This window comes from Lepidochelys kempii, chromosome 6 (assembly GCF_965140265.1).
Source record: "Lepidochelys kempii isolate rLepKem1 chromosome 6, rLepKem1.hap2, whole genome shotgun sequence".
NCBI lineage: Eukaryota > Metazoa > Chordata > Testudines > Cheloniidae > Lepidochelys > Lepidochelys kempii.
The window spans coordinates 120308046-120329454 of record NC_133261.1 but is presented as its reverse complement, the minus strand read 5'-3'; the positions used below and the strand labels follow the sequence as shown (position 1 = coordinate 120329454).

Below are 21409 nucleotides of genomic sequence, written 5' to 3'. Positions count from 1 at the left end.
TTTAGAAATTTCACGTTGGTACCTTTGCATTTTGTCAAATCTGCAGTGAAAGTGTTCTTAAAACAAACATCCTGGGTCATCATCCGAGACTGCTATAACGTGAAATATATGGCAGAATGCAGGTAAAACAGAAGAGGAGACATACAATTCTCCCCCGAGGAGTTCAGTCACATATGTAATTAACACGTTATTTTTTTAACGAGTATCATCAGCATGGAAGCATGTCCTCCGGAATGGTGGCCGAAGCATGAAGGGGCATACAAATGTTTAGCATATCTAGCATGTAAATACCTTGCAACGCCAGCTTCAAAAGTGCCATGCGAACACCTGTTCTCACTTTCTGGTGACATTGTTAATAAGAAGCAGGCAGCATTATCTCCTGTAAATGTAATCAAACTTGTTTGTCTTTGTGATTGGCTGAACAAGAAGTAGACTGAGTGGACTTGTAGGCTCTAAAATTTTGCATAGTTTTGTTTTTGAGTGCTGTTATGTAATAAAAAACCCCCACTACATTTGTAAGTTACACTTTCATGATAAAGAGATTGTACTATAGTACTTGTAGGAGGTGAATTGAAAAATACTATTTTATCATTTTTACAGTGGAAAATATTTAATAAAATATTAATCTATTCTATTGAAGTGAGCACTCTCCACTTTGTATTATGTGTTGTAATTGAAATCAATATATTTGAAAATGTAGAAAAACATCCAAAAATATTTAATACATTTCAATTGGTATTCTATTGTTTAACAGTGCAATTAATTGCGATTAATTTTTTTGAGTTAATCGCATGAGTTAACTGCAATCAATCCACAGCCCTAGTTATAATTAAGTATTTATCAGGTTTTACTGTTGCCTGCGTTATTTTATTTCATCAGTTAGAGATCATGACGTGTATTGGCGGTTTAAAACTGGAATCTGAGGGCAGCCTGTGGATTCTTGGAAACCTAATAGTACTGAAACCTTCCTGTGAGGTGGCTGGGGTTAAACCTAGTTATTGGGGAATTACAAAAAGGCAGGTCATGATACAAAAGTTACTATGTGTCTTTTTGCTTAAAAGTCCAAAATAATTTGTATACCTAGCCACTTGAGATGTTACATTAATAGTAATGGTCTTTTTCTCCCCCCGCCCCCCTTTGGATTTTTAGATAGGGCAGGAAATTAAATGTCACAAGAAAATCTATATATGCAGCTAAGTGGGAGAGGACTTTTCCATTACATTTCTAAGTGTTTTGTGGTAAATCTTTCCTTCCTATACCCAGATCCTTTAGATTAGGTAAGAGTAAACAAATTGTTTTTATTGGATAGTAGTCCTGTGGTTACTATTTTGGTAATAACCTGCACCTATATTTAAAAAGCTATGTGGGTGGGGGGTGTCTTGAGTCAAGGGGCAGGAGGGGAATTTGAGTCAAGCTCTCCACAGTGGGCTTTTGCAGCAGACGGACTTGGGCGTGGCAATTCTAGGCCATGTCTAGTTGCACAGGCTTAACTAAAATTGGTTTGTACCTGGCTTATTGATTTAAGTTAAATATAAGCCAAATTTAATTCTGCCTTTGCAGACTTTGCACTGTTTTAAGTAAAACATTTGAAACAGTTTTGTTAAACCAGTGCCGGGAGAAGTAGTTTATTTCATCCCGATAGTCGGAAGGAATCTAACTTCAACTGGAAACATCTGCAACAGAAATTAGAGGGAAATTCAAAGAGCCCGGCTTCTCGAATTGAAACACATTCAAGTTTGACTGTTCTGAACCAATATATCCAAGCCATTACTTAACAGGACAATTGTGGTTTTGTCTGAGAAGGGCAAAATGGACACATTACTACAGGAAACGATTTGAGATATTTCAGAGAATGACTATAGTTCCTGAAATCATGCGTTAAATCCCCATTTGTCCAAATATCTGGAGAAAAGAATAGGCAGTAAATAACTAATGATGATTGGTTGGGTTTGTTTTTGTTTTTGTTTTTTTTTGCATCACATAATTAACCAGAGGAATAGAAAAGCTGGCAGAAAAGGCACAAGAATGCATGGGCTAACAGGACCCTGCTCATGCTGCAGGTCAGTCATGCCACAACTGCTGGACTAACGAAATCCTGCTTGTTTTGGGTTGACCACGCCCCATACAGCCAGCCCTGGAGGGCTGAGAGGAGCAGCTCAGATATGAACAAGCGGGTGGTAAGAGGCCTCGTGGCCTACCACTTGTTAAAACAGAGTGATAAAACAAGGTGTGAGTTAGCCGTATGGAAGCCTGCCTTGCTCACCCTGCGATCCAGTTTGAAACAAAAGGACATGTCCATGCGGCTGTAAGGTAGCTTTGCTTGGTTCAGTACAGGATACAGTGGTTGCCAAAACCATGTTAGCAGCTTCGAAATTTTAAATAGGTTGGTTATTTGGGGAGTCATTGGACAAAGTGGTGACAGTCCTCAGATAAATTAAAAAAGTTCTTAAAGAACCGTCCTGGTTCCAGACATGGGAAAGGAAAAGCTGACCTTATTACAGGCCTAAGTATCCTTTTCATGGCTACTCTGGCTAAGTAATGGCTACTCTGGCTAAGTAATGAAGGTGAGACTACAGCAAAAGCAGGTTAAACATGTCTAAGTCCAGAAAGAGGAGAAGCCAGTCTTCCCTCAGTGCAAATTCCAGCACTAGAAATGCTCTCTGGTTGCAGTCAGCTTCTCTCAACAACTGACAGATGGGTCCTGGATGTGGTTCAACTGGGGGATTACCTTGCATTAGTTACTTGAAGGATGCCTACCTTAATATGCTGGTTCACCAATGCACAATAGACTTTTGCAATTTGTTCATGGGACCAATCATTTTCAATATAACACGCTGTTTTTTGGACTGTCATCCGTTCCTTGAGTGTTCACAGAAGTCCTTGTCGTCTTGGTGACTGTTCTCAGGCTGAAGAGTGTACAGATGTACCTTTTCCTGGACAATGTTCTGTTCAGAGCCTGTCCTTGGGTCCAAATGGTGCAACAGGATGGATTCATAGTACATTCTGAAGAGTCATCTTCAACCATCTCAGCACCTAGTACATCTTGGAGTATTGATAGACACAGAGGCCCACAACTAAAAGACAAGACCACCCTCCTAAGTAAGCACTCTAAAAAGTTGGACTCTTCCCTGTTTCTCTCTAGGGGAGAATCTCGGAGCCAACACCCAACCGCTGGTCCCTCTTTCAGCAGCAACACAGATCATCATTTCTCGACTGGTCATTAGAACACAACAAATCAACTGTGATTTTGTTTCTTTGGTTCTAATTTCCCTTTCTCTTCATAACTCAATCAGCCACGTTTTCTTTAGCTGATCATAATTCATTTTCCCTTCTTTCTCTCTTCGCTATTTCTTTTCCCAAAGGGACTGTCGATGCTTTTTTCTCTGTTTTTCCTTCTACAGTACTTTTACTGCTTTTGGCACTTAGCAGTTCACATTGTTACAGATCGCATACCTGCTACCACCGTATGTAGCAGTTCAGGGCAACTGCATCTATATTTCCGTTCAGTGTACAACAGGGATACTCTCAGCTTTCTAGCTCCTCAGCTATTGCATCTTATGTAGAGACCTTTCTGACTGGGGTATTTCCAGATTGCACAGTTTCCTGCCTTTACTGTGTTTATTCCCAGCACAGATAAATTGTCCAAGGACACCTGCTTGCTTTCTGTTCAGAGACCGTTAACGTGTCTTTAATTGCCAAAGTTATAAGGCACCACACAGCACTTCTTATGCAAGCCTATTCTTAAGGTAAAAAGCATTACAGAGAAAACATACTAAAAACAGTAAAAGAACTTACTTACATACTAATAAGCTTAACAGAGTTCACTCTAACATAGGTTCTGGCAGGAGCAATCCTTCTACTCCCCACCCAAGCTGATTCCTCGTGGTTATGAGTTCATCACCGCTGCAACTCAGAACAAGTACCCAGTAGGACCAGTCTTTCCAAACCTACCCTAAGGACTGTTCAATGAATCAGGAAGAAGGTCATGAGCCAGTTTAAAATCAAGTTGTTTATCCAAAAACCCTTTATTTTTCTTCTGGTCCCTGGAGAATACACTTGAACTAGTATATGCTTACCTCTCCAGGAAGTAGCTTTAAATGGTTGATAATGGAGGAAGTGCATTAGTCTCCCCGCTTCCCTCCTGCGGAATGTACATACAATGCCACAATAACACGCACACAATTGCATTTTAATACAATGTACCCCAAAGGTATTAACCCTTAAGGTTTATTCAGAATATTGTCCATCTGTCACAGTCACAGCTTGCCACCTGCCCAGTCATTATCTGATTGTAACTTACTGTGTGCATCCCAGCAGAGGTGAGTTTTGAGGAAGGACTTGAAGGTGGTGGCGTTACAGATTACAACTGGGATAAGCTCCCAGTGACAAGGACCAGCATAGGAGAGAGTATAGATGTGTTTGATGGAGGAAAAGGAGGATTAGGCAGTGAGGCTGGCATCTTTGGCAGAGCCCACCTTGTGATGATAGGTCAAATAGGAAGGGATGGGCTAAATTGTTAAGAGCTTTGTAAATAGGGACAGGAAGTTTGTCTGATGCATTAGGAGAAGAGGGACCAATGGAGGGGATTAAAAAAAGAGAGAGAGAGAGGTGTGTGTGATGTAGTCAGAGCAACAAACCAAAAATAACTTTAGCAGCTGTATTCTGAGTGAATTTGAAGGATAGGGCAAGTTTGGAGGATTGAGGCCAGAGAAGAGGAGTTCACAATAATCAAGACATGAGATGGTCAGGGCTTGATCAAGAGTTCAGCAGTGAGTAGAAAAGGTCATGTCTTGCATATGTTGAGGAAGAAGCCGCAAGATTTAGACAAGGTCTGGAGAGGTGGGTAAAAAAGCTGAGTCAAATATAAAGCCAAGATTATAAACTCTGACAGGTAGGGCAGCAGTGTTGTCCATCATGGTAGAGAAAAGGGGAGAGGGGAGTGCTTTAAGGTGAAAGAACAGGAGCTCTCTTTTTTGCTATGTTAAAATTAAGTTGATGACTGAATGTAGTGAAACTTCACTAGCACAGTAATTTGATATTCTCAGAAGGATAAACTATTTATTTTTTAAACAAACTTTGTTTATAAATCTTTTTGGCATTTGCCAATTTAATCTTGTAACGGTCACACTTGGAAATGCCAAGAATATTTCCATTGAAGCTGCAGTGTGTATTGTCAATCCACAATTGTTGTCTAAACTGGATTTTGGTCTTAATAATCGGTTTTTGTTTAATCTTGTCTGCGAGGATTTTCTGTGCCAGAAGTCAGAGATTCACTTAGATATGGAATAGTATCTGCCCTTACATGGAATATTTTAAATCTTTCTACAAAGTCTCAGATATGTCATAACAAATGTACCAGCTACCAAGTAGCTTAGATATAAAGGCGGAAGGAATGTGTTTGTGTCACTGTGATAACGTTGCCTCCAATGTATGTTAATAATCTACAATTTTATTCATACAGGATTAGTTCAGATCGCAGAAAGGAGAAGTCGAGAGATGCAGCCAGATGCCGAAGAAGCAAGGAATCTGAAGTTTTCTATGAACTTGCTCACCAGCTGCCTCTTCCTCATACTGTCAGCGCACACCTTGACAAGGCCTCCATTATGAGGCTGACTATCAGCTACTTACGCATGAGAAAGCTGTTAGATGCAAGTAAGTGAATAAACTTATTATGGCTTACCAACAGAGAGGCCAGGAAAGGGGTCTGAGTGATCTGAACTCGCCCCTTGCCTTTTACATTGGTTAAAGATAGCCTCCCTCCATTGGGATATCAATGAAGACACTAGAAAAACTAGAACGTTACCTTTTACTGTGGGGAGAGAGATTAAATAGATACAGCCAGGCTGAGGGGGGCCTAAACTGTAACGTACACTCCATTTTTCTCATACTTATTCCTGATATCTCTTGGATCCCTAAGAAGACCAGCACCATTATCTTATTTTTTAAAAATCTCAGCTGTGACTCCCCCACAAAAATCAGACTCTCAAGTTTCTGGGCATAAAACTTGACACCATCTCCACTCTGCCTGCTTCCCTTGTGAGAAGGGAGGTCGATTATACCCAAGATAGCTCACAGGACCTCATATGTAATTGGTAGATCTAAGATTAGGTTTGCTAAATTTGAGCATTCCTGTTTAAATGAAACCACTGAAAACCATTATATGTTGTGCTCCACTTAAGATACGCCTCAGTAATACGTGTTCCAGGAAATAGTGGTAGCGATGGGGAGTGACTGCTGCATAAGTGAGATAGTAGTTTAAACTCTGTGTAATAGAGGACCCATCTAGTCAGTGCCTGGTAAATAAGTAAAGAAGTACTTGTGGCACCTTAGAGACTAACAAATTTATTTGAGCGTAAGCTTTCGTGAGCTACAGCTCAGCTCACGAAAGCTCATGCTCAAATAAATGTGTTAGTTTCTAAGGTGCCACAAGTCCTCCTTTTCTTTTTGCGGATACAGACTAACACGGCTGCTACTCTGAAACCTGGTAAATAAGTGGCATTTACCAAGACGTTAGAGATGAATGATACAAACTTTTGTCATTTAATGCAGAAGTTGTTAAAGTTTAAAAGAAAAAAGATCAGATAAAGGTAAAATGCAGCAACCGTTACTTTTATTTTGGCATTTTTGAACATAGTATGTGGTATTACTAAGTTTTTATCAGACAGTCTTTGAAAGCTCATGTTTTTAAGTGAGATGCTTAATCAGGACAACCATCTCTCCAGCTAAGTATCCCAGTAAGAGAATTGTGCTGTCTTTGGTGAGTAGCCTGTCAAAATAGCTGTTAATGTGTGGGATGACTTCAGGCAACAAAGTGTGAATTACGTGAGTTTCATCTAAAAAACAATAAAAATGTGGGCTCTTCTAGGTGACCTGGAGACAGAAGCCAAAATGGAGAAGGAGATGAATTGCTTTTACTTAAAAGCCCTTGATGGATTTGTCATGGTTCTTTCCGAGGATGGTGACATGATTTACATGTCTGAAAATGTGAACAAGTGTATGGGGCTCACTCAGGTGAAATACTGACACATCTTTAAATGCAATTACAATGTTGTGCCTACTGTACATTCTTGACTACTCGGAGCTAGACTCACACTCTTTTTTACTTCTACAGTTTGAGCTGACTGGGCACACTGTGTTCGATTTTACCCACCCATGTGACCATGAAGAGCTGAGAGAAATGCTTACACATAGAAATGGTAAGAAGAGGCTACTCTTTAATTTAATGACAGACGGTTCCTATCAGTGTTGTATAATCAGCTGCAGATATTATCAGTTTTGATATTGTTTACCTCATTTACTTGAATAGGAAAAAGCCTGAATCCACAGTTACCTGGTTACTGAGACTTCTGTGGCTTCTTTAGAACAGGCACCAAAGGTATTTAAAGAATAAAATAACTGTGAAGGGGAAAAAAGGAGTCAGTGGAGAGAACTACTTGCTACACTTCACTTCTCAGAGCTCACAACAAATCTAGTTGGGACACTATAGTAAGAGGTGTCAGAAACAACTCAAATTCTACCGAGATCTCACACTACTTCAGGGGATGGATGTTCCGAGTAACTCATATCTCTCAGTAGTGCTTTTTTAAAAAAAAAAAAAAGTTTGTATCAAATAAAATTATTGAAGATGGAAGGAATGAAAATGCGTAAAAGATAAGAAACATTTAGAGGTAGGGTGAGTGTAAAGAACATCTTAATTGGTTGTTATAGAAGAATTTGAAGATAATAAATCTGTATTTTTCTGTATTGGTCTTGGAGTGTCTGTGCAGGGCAAATCTTTCCACAGGATGCTGGAAGAAGTTATATTTAGGTTGCAGTTCTCAGAAAAGGTATAGAAAAGAATCATGCAGTAGCTTTATAAATTTCAGTTGATTTTAGATCTTGCTTTGGCATGAATTTAGGACTAACCAAAAATATTTAAAGTAAAATGAATCTTCAGCTAATACTGGTCTTTGACTAAGCTGTTGCTTCACTGCAGTTCTTTATTCTGAAGTTACTGTCTTTTTGACACAGAGTATATTTCATAGTTTTGTTTTCTCTGTACTAGAATGGAACACACGAATCCCATTTTCTCCAACTGCACTAGCAAAAATTAAAACTTCCACAATCCTTTTACTCATCAGCCATTTCCAGGCTCAGTGTAGACTGTGCAATTGAGCTACTATATTTCCACTGCAGCAAATAGAGGAAAAAGTTCAGATATTGGATAGGTGGCAGCCAAGCAAAGCCACTGTGCTTATTGAAGGGGAGAATGTCACGGAGGGTAGGTTTACATCGCAGGTGGGGTGTAATTTCCAACTTGGATAGACATACCTCTACTAACTTCGATTGAGCTAGCACACTAAAAAGAGCAGCGTAGCTGTGAAGGTGTGGGCTAGCTACCTGAATACTTACCTAGGGTCTCGGACAGGATTGTACGCAGGTGGCTAACCTTAACTGCCACCCGCACTGCTATTTTTAGTGCGCTGGTTTGATCAAAGCTAGCACAGATACTTCTACCTGAGCTGGAAATTATACCTCCAGCCGCATTGTAGACCTACCCTGAGTCCCTGGAATGATTAAACAGAAGATGATTATAAATTCCTACATGTCATCAAAATGTGTAGGACTTGATTCCGTTTTCTCACACCAAGGTAAATCAGGAGTGACTCTGAAGTCAGTGGAGAAGACTAGTTTAAAGCCAGTGTAAAGGAAAAACAGGCCCTTTTAATATTAATACTGAATTTTCTAAATCTTCCTGCCATCATTACTGGTCCATGCATCCAGTGCTAAATTGGATCTTTGTACTTGAAGCAATACTATATTCAATACAGCAGGATATAAATGGATCTGTTGCAAAGATAAATTCTTTTTAAAGACTAACGTTTCATAATAAGTAGATACAATGTAGACCCATTCTGGCATGTCTAAATTAGTCAGTTTTCAAAATGGTTTACCTACCCCCTCACTCAGAAGATCTCTTTTCTGTATATAATTGAGTTCTATTTCCTGACTGCAATAACAAAAATATGTCTTTATTTGTTATCCCTACAAGGCTAACATGGCTTTGAATAACCTAGGTATTGTTCTGGCTCACATATAACAGAATTATTAACCCGTTTTCAGTGTTGGTGCTAAATATTGCTGTATGTGATCGTACAGGTGTAACTGAAGCTAACATTTGGCTAGCAGAAACATTTATTAGTAATGCTGTACAATCACAGCACAGTTTAGTTTCAGATCCCAGTTTGTGTTTTCAGAATTGTCAATTTGAAAACAACTTGCATAGATCTAAGTCACCAAGAACCAGTAAATGTGCCATCTTTATACAGCTGCTCCTCAGAGTACAACCACACATTAAGATGTTTAGACAGATTATTCAGAAAGTAATAATGATGGTAATATTGTGAATTGTAGATTTCTGAATATGCTTTGCCTAGTTCGTGCACCCAGAAACTGTGTGCTGTTTTAAAAACTTTGAGTTGATATGTTATTGCTATGATCCTCTGAACATGTGTATTCTATCCATTTTTCTTCCTGTGAATGTCATAACTGTGTTGTCTTCAGAGTATGAACAGACTAGTGCATAGCTGTAATGTATGCTAGAATGAGCCTGTGTTCTGTAAGCTTCCAAATTGTACCAGGTCAAATTGGTGGCATAAAGTCATTATGAATGCATTCCTGCAAACTAATTCTCCACCACCATCCCCAAACCTCATCTGTCCATCTGTTTCCACTCACAAAGGCACTAAGCTGCTTACACTTGTGTTGATGAGGCAGTTTGCACCTTCTCTGCCCAGTCTGAGCAGTTTGTTCCTGTTGAAATAGACCTCTCTGAAATTCAGACTTCTCATTTTTATCACAACGCTTTAAAAATGATGATTAGTCTTCAGAAGTTTGTTAATGAATCCAAGTGCACCACAATTAGATGATTTGTACGGTAACATAAAATGGGATCCATTAATATTAGGTTGCACTAAGATTTCTCCATTGACTTCAAGGGAGTTGAAGGTGTGTTTCAAAACTTGGTTCATACTTATTGGACAATTCTAAGTTCATATATAGACACATTTCTGTATCTGTAACAGGGACTTGGACACAATCTTAACTCCTGCTGTCATGACTGGTGCTATAATAAAATAGTTTTGGGGGTGAGATGTGTAATAGAACTGTTAGTCTCTAAGGTGCCACAAGTACTCCTTTTCTTTTTACAGAACATGAAGATAGGCAAAGGATGGCGGGTGGGGGGGGAGAGGGGAGGAGAAATAGGGTGAGAGAACTGTTGAAAGATTAACACATTTATTTGAGCATAAGTTTTTGTGAGCTACAGCTCACTTCATCGGTTGCATTCAGTGGAAAATATAGTGGGGAGATCTGTAGTGAGCTGTAACTCACGAAAGCTTATGCTCAAATAAATGTGTTAGTCTCTAAGGTGCCCAAGTACTCCTTTTCTTTTTGCGAATACAGACTAACACGGCTGCTACTCTGAAACCTGTGTTCATGTTCTGTGTTTCTCTACTTCGCACTGTAAACTCTTTGAAGCAGGTTCCTTAATTTCCATAAAATCCCTTGTAGTGTTCCAGATGGTATAGAGCTGTTTGTCAATAAAGGCTGCTATGGGTCAAAACAGAGCCAAGTACCCATTATTAAGGAGCTGTGATTCTCCTTCAACATCAATCCCACCCTGAGTGGCTAGGCATTAGCTTCGGTCCCAGTCTTGGAGACCTCTATGCAGCAGCAGCATGTTACTCTCAGTAAATCATGCAGATGATTAATCCTGAATTGAAATAGTGTTTGTGTGTGTGTGTTTGTTTTTATTTTTTAAATACTGAAAACCTAAAGATAGGCCAAAATTGGTACAATATATCTAGCCTTCTTTTTTCCCCCACCCACCATGAGTTATTGGGTGTGGAGAGGGTTCAGACTAATTTTCTTGTGTGTTTAAAATAGAGATGGGGGAAGAACAATACACATTAATTCTCAGTCAGTCTCTCTCTCTTTCTCTCTCCCCCATCTGTCCTCACGTTGAAATCAGGGGGATTACTGTAAATGGAACCTTGAACCTATCCTTGTTTTGGCAGGTCCAGCATTGCAATATCCTCTTTTGCCTATCTCAGAGTAAAAACTTACTTGAAAACTCCTCATATCTAAAATGCGGTCAGGCCTCCCAGCATGCATCATTCACACAAAAATAACCATTTCATCCCTACTTTCATGTGTCCTTTATTCTAGTCACACAGCTAGTTTTGCTGCACTTATTTGAAGCTTGTGAAGGTGATGAAATACTCACATTTCACTTAATATTTTTTATTAGGTCCTATGAAAAAGGGCAAAGAACAGAATACAGAGCGTAGCTTTTTCCTCAGAATGAAGTGCACACTGACCAGCAGGGGAAGGACCGTGAATATAAAGTCTGCAACATGGAAGGTAACCAACCATGGGGTATACATGAATACTGATATAACTAGAACCTTTGCTTTTCAGATCTCATCAAGTACAAGTATCCACATTTGGAACAAAGTATGAAATAATTAGCTTGCAGTAGTGCAATTTAGCATTCTCCAATTTCTTGCTGATTTGGTAAAACCTACAGTGCACTCTTTTGACTAGAAGTTCTTAAGTATGCTGCACTGCAACTTAGAACACGCCTAGGATGTAACTGAACAGTCATTTTCAAAATAAGAGAACCTTTTTAATACTGACCTTTCAACTTAAATCAGGAATCACTAATCATTAAAATATTTGCGTGAAGCTTCCTGCTCTTGCATAAAACTAACTAGGATTACATCATGATGATGACTGATCCTGATTGACTTTAAAGTGGTTACCACAGTTAAGGTCACTTTGTGAAGGAGCCTAGCATTATTATACCTCTTTTGCTGGTTCTCCCCCACACCATAACTGGAATAAAATATAGCTAATTTGAGACTCGATCCATTTAAAGAGACTCAAATTAGCTATATTTTATTCCAGTTATGGTGTGGGGGAGAACCAGCAAAAGAGGTATAATAATGCTAGGCTCCTTCACAAAGTGACCTTAACTGTGGTAACTCTATTACACTCTGTTCAGAAAGGTTTTTCCATGGCTTTCAGTTTGTCATGTATTCATGATCAGCTCCCCACTCTTAGAAACAATTCTGACTTCAGACTCATAAGGAGGCAAAGTGATTGCCAGGCTTTTGTCTTTCAGGAATATTTGGAGTGTGTTGGAACTCTCCCCTTCCACCTTAATCCCCACAAAGAATGCAAAATACAGCTTTGTCTTCTGTCTCTGTTTCAAACAGAATATAAGCTGTATCTTCTGTCTGTGTTTCAAATTGAAATACAAGCAATCAAACACCATCTGCTAATGCACAATGTCACTGATGAGTGATTGCACTCGTCTGTTGGCTGTAGAGGCAATTTTCAAAGATGAATCAATTAACTTAAGTGTAAATTCAGTGAGCACCAAAAAGGAAAAAAAAAGTTGGTAGCCAACTTAACATTTTTAATGTGCATAGTTTAAGTGGGGAGGAATTTTTTTTTAACATAACTGTAGCAGATGTCATGTATATTGCTTGAATGCTGCTATTGCATTTTGGTTACGGACACCAATAGCTCACCTAGGGCAGAGGGAGAGAGGAAGGCCACTGCCCACTTATGAAACTAAAACAGTTATTATGTCAATCTCCTTTTCCAATACAGAACTTAGTTTTTTAAATGTTTTCCCCCCTCCCCCCTATAGGTACTTCACTGTACAGGGCATGTTCGTGTGTATGATACCTGCAATAATCAGACTCTCTGTGGATATAAGAAGCCTCCCATGACATGCTTGGTGTTGATCTGTGTACCTATCCCTCATCCATCAAACATTGAAGTCCCTTTGGACAGCAAGACATTCCTCAGTCGCCACAGCCTGGATATGAAATTTTCATATTGTGATGAAAGGTAAAGCCAAATATAAGCTCTGACAAACATTCAGTGCATTATTGTAGTTTTTATACTTGTGGGTAGTTTTATTGCTTAACTTTCACCTATCTATAAAACTGAGTTCATATGTGGTACTTCAAGTTTTACCTAGCTTGTCATTTTTTAATTGGTCAATATATTTTATGTAAAAAGCAAGGATTTCTTTTTTTTTTTTTTTTAACCTGAGAAGTTTACTACATTAAGGAAATAATTCCTGTATGGATTCATCACTTTTGGAAGAATTTGAATTGGCAGAGTAGCACCTTTCATCCAGAAGGATCTAAAGGCATTTTAAAAATCAGATACCCTTTTACCCATCAGTGAAGTGCAGCCACCTCTGGGGTGTAACACAGCTGCTAATTTCAGTGTTTTGTATTTCTTTATAAATCTTTCTTGCATGTGTACAGTTGACCACTTCTGAGCAAAATGAATTTATCTAACAAGCTCATAGTGAAAACTTAGTTTGACATGGTCAGAATATGGAATAAGTAACTTTACAACATTGGATTTAAAACTGCGATCAATACCAGTGTATGCTGCTGCTACTTGATAGAATAAGCAGTGGTCGGAGATTGCTGCTTCTAACGTAAACTGTTGCTTCATCAGGTTGCTGTTAGATTCAAACAAATATCGTATGTTAGTGCAAGTGTTTTTTCGGAACTGGTGTGCATGCAGAAATTGCACCGATTCAGCCAGTTTAGTGAGATCAGTGCCATTTCTGTGTGTTCTGTTTCTCTGGTTTCTTTTGTTGGCAGCTAAACTGAGTGCTCTTGTTTTTGTTCTGTGCACAACACTGCCATCTAGTGGTTAAAGGGATTGCGCTCCTAAAAGTTAGGATTGCTGAAATTTCAGATTCTTATTCATCTTAAACAATTACAGAATAAAATAGTGCTGAAGCAGGTATAATATCTTATCTCTATTTGATTTAACTTCTGAATATAGTATTAATTAGTATTGATTTAACTTCTGAATATAGTATTATTATAGTACAAATGGCATACTACATCCTTTCAGAGTAGCCACTGTCCTGTATTTAATAAGAGAAAAATTGATGTATAAAAAGCTGAGATTAGATTTTAATATCCAGAAGTGGAGGGTTATGAACATTCTAACTGGTAGTAAAACTGTGCCTAGAAAGACTAGTGGAATAGGACTATGAGATCTTTGAGTTAGGCAAACATCAGAAGAGACAAGTTTCCTCAGTTTAACCCTGCTTGAAAGGAAAACTCTCATTTTAAACGCACCACTGTTGTTGGCAATGTATTCATCTGGGAGTTTCTGGTTTGGAAGAGATTGTATCTTTAGAGCCATTAACATCTGCATTAAATATATTCATCTAATCATAAAAATAAATGATTGTTAGCCAAGAGGTCAGGGATGCAGCACCATGCTCTTGTGACCCTACACCTCTGACAGCCATAAGCTGGGACTGGACGGCAGTATGGATCACTCAATAATTACCCTGTTCTGTTCATTCTCTCTGACGCACTGGTACTGGTCGCTGTTGGAAGATGGGATACTGGGCTTATATGTACCATTGGTCTGACCCAGTAGGGCCATTCTCATGTTCTTCTCTACTTCTTCTATTTCTGCTTTCACTTAACTTTTTTTCTTTCTTCTTTTCAATATAAAGAATTACAGAGCTGATGGGATATGAGCCAGAAGAACTCTTGGGTCACTCCATCTATGAATACTATCATGCTCTGGACTCTGATCATCTGACCAAAACTCATCATGATAGTAAGTGGAAAGACAGACCTATAACTCTCTGTAATTTAAGTCCTTTAGATAAGATAGGGAGGGTGTGTGTGGGGAGGGAACTACTTGAAAGATTTTAATAGCAAGTGTGGCTCTGAAGTGATTGTTTATTTTTGCTTTAGAATAATGAAGTGACTTTTTATAGCTAAAGTTGACCTTTCTGCTTTAGTGTTCACTAAAGGGCAAGTGACTACAGGACAGTACAGAATGCTTGCTAAACACGGTGGATATGTCTGGGTTGAAACTCAAGCAACTGTTATATACAGCACTAAGAACTCCCAACCACAGTGCATAGTGTGTGTAAATTACGTCTTGAGGTAAGCTGTGAGTAGTTAAACACTTTTTGCATGTTTCTTTATTGTAGATTGAGCCAAAGCCCAAAGGATCTGACCTCATGTTAGATAGGTTCTGGCATTTACTATTTCCTTTACAAGCAATGCTTTGCATTCGCCTAGAAAATTGCCAGTTACAGGGTTAAGGGAGCAATAAACTGAGAAGTAGAGTCGCTCTTTAATGTATACCTAGAACTCCCATTGATGTCAATGGGAAAATCTGAATGTAGAATTAGGAAGGACTCTGCAGGAGGGGTGCGGCAGGGGGCTCAGGGCAGGGGGTTGGGGTGCAGGAGGGAGCTCAGGATAGGCGGTTAGGGTTTGGGGTGCAGGAGGAGTGCAGGCTCCGGCCCGGCGCCACTTACCTCAAGTGGCTCTGGGGTGGCAGCGGCACGCAGCAGGGCTGGCAACCCTGCGAGCTGGATTGAAAGCCCTGATGGGCCAGATCTGGCTCATGGGCCTTAGTTTGCCCTCCCCTGGTCTAGATAGATGTCCAGATCTCTAATTTTACCTTTTTGTCTGGAGTTTTTCAGTGGTGTGTTAAGTCTGTCCCTCTTTAACACTATTTAACTCTGTTAAAATATAATCTTTCCTCCCGCTTCTTCATAAGTGTGACTTTTCTTGTTTCCTCAAAACTTTAACTTTTCACTGGTAAAATAACTGCATTGCTAATATTGACTGCAACTTGCTGTTTTTGGAAATCTTTTGAAAACTTCTTCAAAATTGTGAATTAATCTGTAATAACCAGTAAAACAGCATATAATTGTTGTGTAAAAAAAATTAAGATTTCCATATCTGTGTTTGGTATTTTTTTAATCTGTTTATTACTGACATTTTAATAAAGCACAGCCGTCATAATTACTTACGTGAAGTTATCCCTTTATATGATCACAATTGGTTTCTGAAAAGATTGAATTTGAGGGATGAATGGGCAATAACAGAATTTTAAAAACTTCTGTGTTAATGAAAATGCATATGACGAGCAAAGAGAAACAAAATAGAATTGGCAGAATTGTTTCTGAACTTCCCATGAGCTGCTAGCTGCTCTTTAAAGAATAGTCTTTCTTTTTGGTTTTGACAGTGAGATTGTACAGAAGGAGTTATTTCTTTCCCTTGCACAGACTGAGTGCATGCTGAAACCAGTGGAGTCTCCTGATATGAAAATATTCAGCAAGGCTGACCTAGAAGATACTAACAGCCTCTTTGAAAAACTTAAAAAGGAACCAGATGCTTTAACTTTGCTCGCACCAGCTCCTGGAGACACGATTATCTCTTTAGATTTCAGCAGTAATGGTGGGTTTGTGTTTAAGTCAGAGACCCTACTGATTGATCATATTAGTGTATGTTAAAATAAACATTAGAAAATAACCTGCTGGTATCACTTGCTTAACAAAAAATATTTCAGCTGCTGTTATTTAATGAGGTCCATAGACCCACTCAGCGCTTTTACTTAGGTTGATTGTTTTTTTTAATTTTTATAGAGTCTGATGAGCAACAATATGATGAAGTTCCTTTGTATAATGATGTAATGCTCCCCTCATCCAGTGAGAAATTGCAGAATATAAATTTGGCAATGTCCCCACTTCCTGCCTCTGAAGCCACAAAGCCACTTCGTAGCAATGCTGACCCTGCACTCAACAGAGAAGTTGTATCAAAGCTGGAGCCAAACACAGAGCCACTCGAACTTGCATTTTCCAGCCACCAGAGGCAAGAACAGCCAGCCAGCCCTTCTGAGGCAAGCACTAACCAAAGTTCACCTGAGGTCAGTCATACAGTTTGGGAAGACAGTCATCCAAATAAATGTGTAGTAGGCTTTTGAGTAAATATCTCTAGACACTATGGCAGCCACGGAGTTTGTTTTTTAGAGTATTTGCATAATTGTTTTGACTGTATTTATAAATTGTGGCCATGTACTGTTCAATTATATTTACAGCATGACCTGTCAATAAAAGATTACTTTACTTTTCAGTTTGAAAGCTATATTTTCAGTTTTTTAAAAAATTAGAGATTGAAACTGCATATGAAGCGTGTAACTGTTTTGAGTACGTCTTTTAAAGAACTTAAGATTCAGAGATATGCTTATTGCAATTAATGAGTGAGTTACAGCAAATCAGTGTATAAACTTCTGACACATTTATACCTGTCCCACAGTCCCCAAATTGGGGCGATCTATTCAAGCTGACGATGGTGAAAACTCTGGGCATATTTAGATGAATGCAAATACTATCCAGTCCCATTGAGTTTTCATGAAATTTTTGCAATTATAGTTTGGTTGCACGTTTTTATGGGGGTTTTTTAGTGTGAAGCTGTAGAATCATAGGACTGGAAGGGACCTCGAGAGGTCATCTAGTCCAGTCTCCAGTATTACCTAAACCATTCCTGACAGGTGTTTGTCCAAACTGCTCTTAAAAATCTCCAGTGCTCGACGTTCTACAACCTCCCTAGGCAATTTATTCCAGTGCCTAACCACCCTGACAGGAAGTTTTTCCTAATGTCCAACCTAAACTTCCCTTGCTACAGTTTAAGCCCATTGTTTCTTGAAACAATGGAAAATAACACAATGTTGAACCAATTGAAAATTTGTACTTAAAATTGAATTGATTTGTCTTGACAGCCCCGTAGTCCCAATGAGTATTGCTTTGATGTGGATAATGATATGGCTAATGAGTTTAAGCTGGAATTAGTGGAAAAACTCTTTGCAATAGACACAGAAGCAAAAAATCCATTCTCTACTCAGGTATGTACGTTAAGTTAAACTTAAATGTCATCTTAAGCGTATCCTAGAGCACAGTATTTGTAAGCTTATTTTATCAAATGTTAAAATTAATGTGTTAAAATACAGGAGCAGTATTTCTGAAAATGGAAGACGAGTTGGTAGCTTGTTTCTAAATAGTTTTTGAGATATAAAAAAATGGTGTTCACACAGCACTATTCCAGAGGTTTGGGGAGAGGGGAAGTGGCAGACTATTTACAGATGATGACGCATTCTTGGGTATTGCACAGATCCCCTAGAAACTTTATTTACCCGTTTTATTATTCTTTCAGGAAACTGATTTAGACTTGGAGATGTTAGCTCCTTACATCCCAATGGATGATGACTTCCAGTTACGATCCTTTGATCAGCCACCTTCACTGGAGAGTGGTTGTGCGAGCACTCAGAGTGTGGCCACCAATACCATATTTCAGCAAACTCATACGCCCTCTACTGCCGCTGAGGAAATAACACCAGTGAAAACAGAATGCATGGATGACATTAAGACTCTACTTGTTTCTCAGTCTCCTGTCCTCATAATCAATGAAACCAACAGCGCCCCAGCCTCACCATATGGTGGAAATCGAAGTCGAACTGCATCTCCAATCAGGGCTGGAAAAGGAACATTGGACCAGACGGAGAAATCTTATCCAGGAACACCCAATTTGTTAACAGTCACTTTGAGTAAAAGGTATTGTAAAAACGAAGCTGAAATCTCATTACCCATTAATCTTGAAGAAATTAGCCAGTACAGTATTATCTGCTGTTGTCTTTGATCTCTTTTTTTTAATAAGCTATACACCTTAGTTTGTGCTTTAAAAGAAGATTTTAGGTTTAGTGCACTTCAACAGTAGACTGGAGTTAATTTCCCAGAACCTTGTTTGCATTTTTATTTACATCAAGCCTTTGTATAGAAAACAAACAATTGAACCATTCTTGTTCATATTTTTGTTCTGCTCCTCTTCATACCTGAGTTGTGTAAATAAAACAGTCCAGTAAGCCAATTGAGAGAGGGTATGCATAAGTAATTTCTTGCCCAGTTTGTGATGAATGCGGAGACTGTAGTTATGCCTTAAGCTTAGATGTTATGCTTAAAATAAGTCAGACTTCAGCAATATGGATTATGAGCATCCAAAACAGATTTTTATCATGACATACAGTGTCACCAAATCAGAATTTCAATCCATTGGATAAAACAAAGTAGCTTTCCCTGTGCATGGACATGCAAAATGGATATTTTAATTGCTCTCCCCATGCCTGCTGTCTAAGGAGGGACAGCAGAATGACAAACACTTAAGCTTTCTCTGTTTTTCTGTAGAGAAGAACTTTTTAAAGGACAGCCAGTTTTCCATGTTAGGATCAGAAGTAGTTGATTTAGCAAGATTTAAAGCTAGAATTCTTTCTAATCATAGAAAATTAGGACACATAAATAACTTGACTGTCACTGTGAAATATTTATTTTACAAAGTGTTTATAAAAGACTGGCTTGAGGATAGTAGGAACTTTAATGGACTGAATCAATTTTTCTTAGATCTGCAATGAATGAAGAACTAAATCCAAAGATGCTAGCTTTGCATAACTCTCAGAGAAAGCGAAAGATGGAATATGATGGCTCGCTTTTTCAAGCAGTGGGAATTGTAAGTTTTGGTATTATTTTTCTTTTAAAATTAGTTGTAATCTTACTGTTTCCAGAATTAACCACTGATATAGAATCTGACTTTAGCTAGTGTTGTACAGCAAAATCCTGTGACCAAAGTAATCATTTAAGTTCATAACATCCTATGTCTTCCTGAATGCAAACCCCCTGATTTTCAATTCTTTCCCACTGTCAAAATAGTTTTAAACTACCCTCTGCACCCAGACAAATTTCTCAGCTAGATAGAAGATAAACTTTTCATTTGTGAAACAGTTTCCTGGAATGTGTTTCCTAAGGAGAAAATAAGGCATTGTAAGAACATGAGACTAAAAAGAACGTTCACCTGCTAACAGTGCATGTCATTACTATTTCAAACTTTATCTCCATGTCCCTCAAAATCAGAGACAGTGCAAATAGCTGGAACAGGAGCAGCACAGATTTGGAAAGATGTGTAAATCCTACAAATAGAAATATATTTATAGTTATATACATTTGTGCCTTGAATAGACACAATCAGAATGTTAGAATGGGAACATTATGGGCTAAAAAGAGGGTTGAGGGCATAGTCTGTCCTGTAGTTAGTGATTGTACTTGTGAATAACCCATCACTTGTCCTTATAGCACCTGAAAAATTCCTTTTAAACAGCTGTGTAGTTTGTATTGTTTCACTTACCAGGGTGTTCCACAACTTTATCATCTTGCATACAATTATTTTAGCAAAATTCCATCTGGGGATTTTTGGTTTGGGGTTTTTTTACACTGAGTCAGTATTCTGAAATCCTGGGATTTGACATTAGTACAGCTACGTTTCTCTCTCCTTGATGTATCTTGAGAATTTCAGAGAGATCTCTTATTGCCTGTGTCACTTGTCAAATAAAATCCATTCCTTTTAAAAACTTCACACAAGTTAATTCTCTATCACGGTATGCGTCTCGAGACTTTCTGATTCTTTGATGGTCTGAAATATAAGTGTGGTCTTAGAATGTGTATATGTAGCAAAAAACAAAAACACCCCATGGCAGCAAGTCTTAAAGCCTGGGTCAACTGACTTGGGCTTGTATTGCAGGACTAAAAATAGCAGTATAGACATTTGGGCTCTGGTTGGAACCTGGACTCAAAGATCCTCACCCCGGTTGGCTACGTTTCGGAGCCTGAGCCTGAATGCCTGCACTGCCGTTTTTAGCCCCACCGCACAAATCCTGCAAGCCTGAGTCAGTTGACCTGGGCTCTAAGACTTGCTGCCAGGGACGTTTTGTTTTTTCTGTTTTCCTTTGTAGCTGTAGGCTAGCATGCCCTAGAGTGCAAGTGTGTTTTCTTCCGAATTGTGAATTATCCCTACATCCTGTCCTGGCTTTGGAATGACTGCTTACATTTTGTTTACTGGCTATCTACCTCTTGTCTCCCAGAAGGCTGGGGAAAACTTGTTGTGCATCCAGTTCTTCTGTAAAGCTCCTGAAGCTTTTTGTTAGGTAATTTAGAGACTCTTGTTTTTATTCTCCTTAGCTTCTCTTAATCTTTTTATTTAAAAAAAAAAAAATTCGAACACTGTGTTTTCATTCTTTGCTCTTTGCATTCACATGCATGTTTGGTTTTTCCTGATTAGCCTTTTATGAATTCATCGTTCTCCATCAATGTTCTAATGATTCTTGCTGCATGTGTCTGTCTTATTGTCGCTATGGCTGCCATATTTTTCCCATTTAGGCCATTTCAACAGATGTCACCACTGATAAAATAGCAAATGATCTGTGCTAGCTTCGTGTATTGCAGTGTAAGCCAGCTGCTATAATTAAGGTTCTGTTCAGGCTTCCATTTATACAGTGCCTGTCATCCCCTTTTTTCTCACATTCATAATTTTCTCAGTTTCTCATTTTAGCTAAAATTTCCATTACTGATTTTGTCTCTGCTTAAAGGCAACGTCTTTCTGTCCATGTATTTGAAAAATTACTATTTTTAACACAGGTAACTCAAAGGTTGTGCTTTAAAAGATTAAATTTTCCAGTGCCTAGG

The 21409-nt window shown here is 38.7% G+C and overlaps 1 protein-coding gene across 1 annotated transcript in view; it reads left to right on the top strand.

The window, feature by feature from the left end:
• Positions 1–21409, top strand: part of HIF1A (hypoxia inducible factor 1 subunit alpha) — a 41897-nt gene that overhangs the window by 15889 nt on the left and 4599 nt on the right. Inside the window, exons 2-13 of the mRNA XM_073349905.1 lie at positions 5462–5652; positions 6866–7011; positions 7112–7196; positions 11291–11403; positions 12701–12903; positions 14558–14664; positions 14852–14999; positions 16096–16307; positions 16496–16776; positions 17629–17751; positions 18060–18457; positions 19298–19403. Coding sequence (XP_073206006.1) covers positions 5462–5652; positions 6866–7011; positions 7112–7196; positions 11291–11403; positions 12701–12903; positions 14558–14664; positions 14852–14999; positions 16096–16307; positions 16496–16776; positions 17629–17751; positions 18060–18457; positions 19298–19403 — 2113 coding nt within the window. The remainder of the gene's footprint in view (positions 1–5461; positions 5653–6865; positions 7012–7111; positions 7197–11290; positions 11404–12700; positions 12904–14557; positions 14665–14851; positions 15000–16095; positions 16308–16495; positions 16777–17628; positions 17752–18059; positions 18458–19297; positions 19404–21409) is intronic.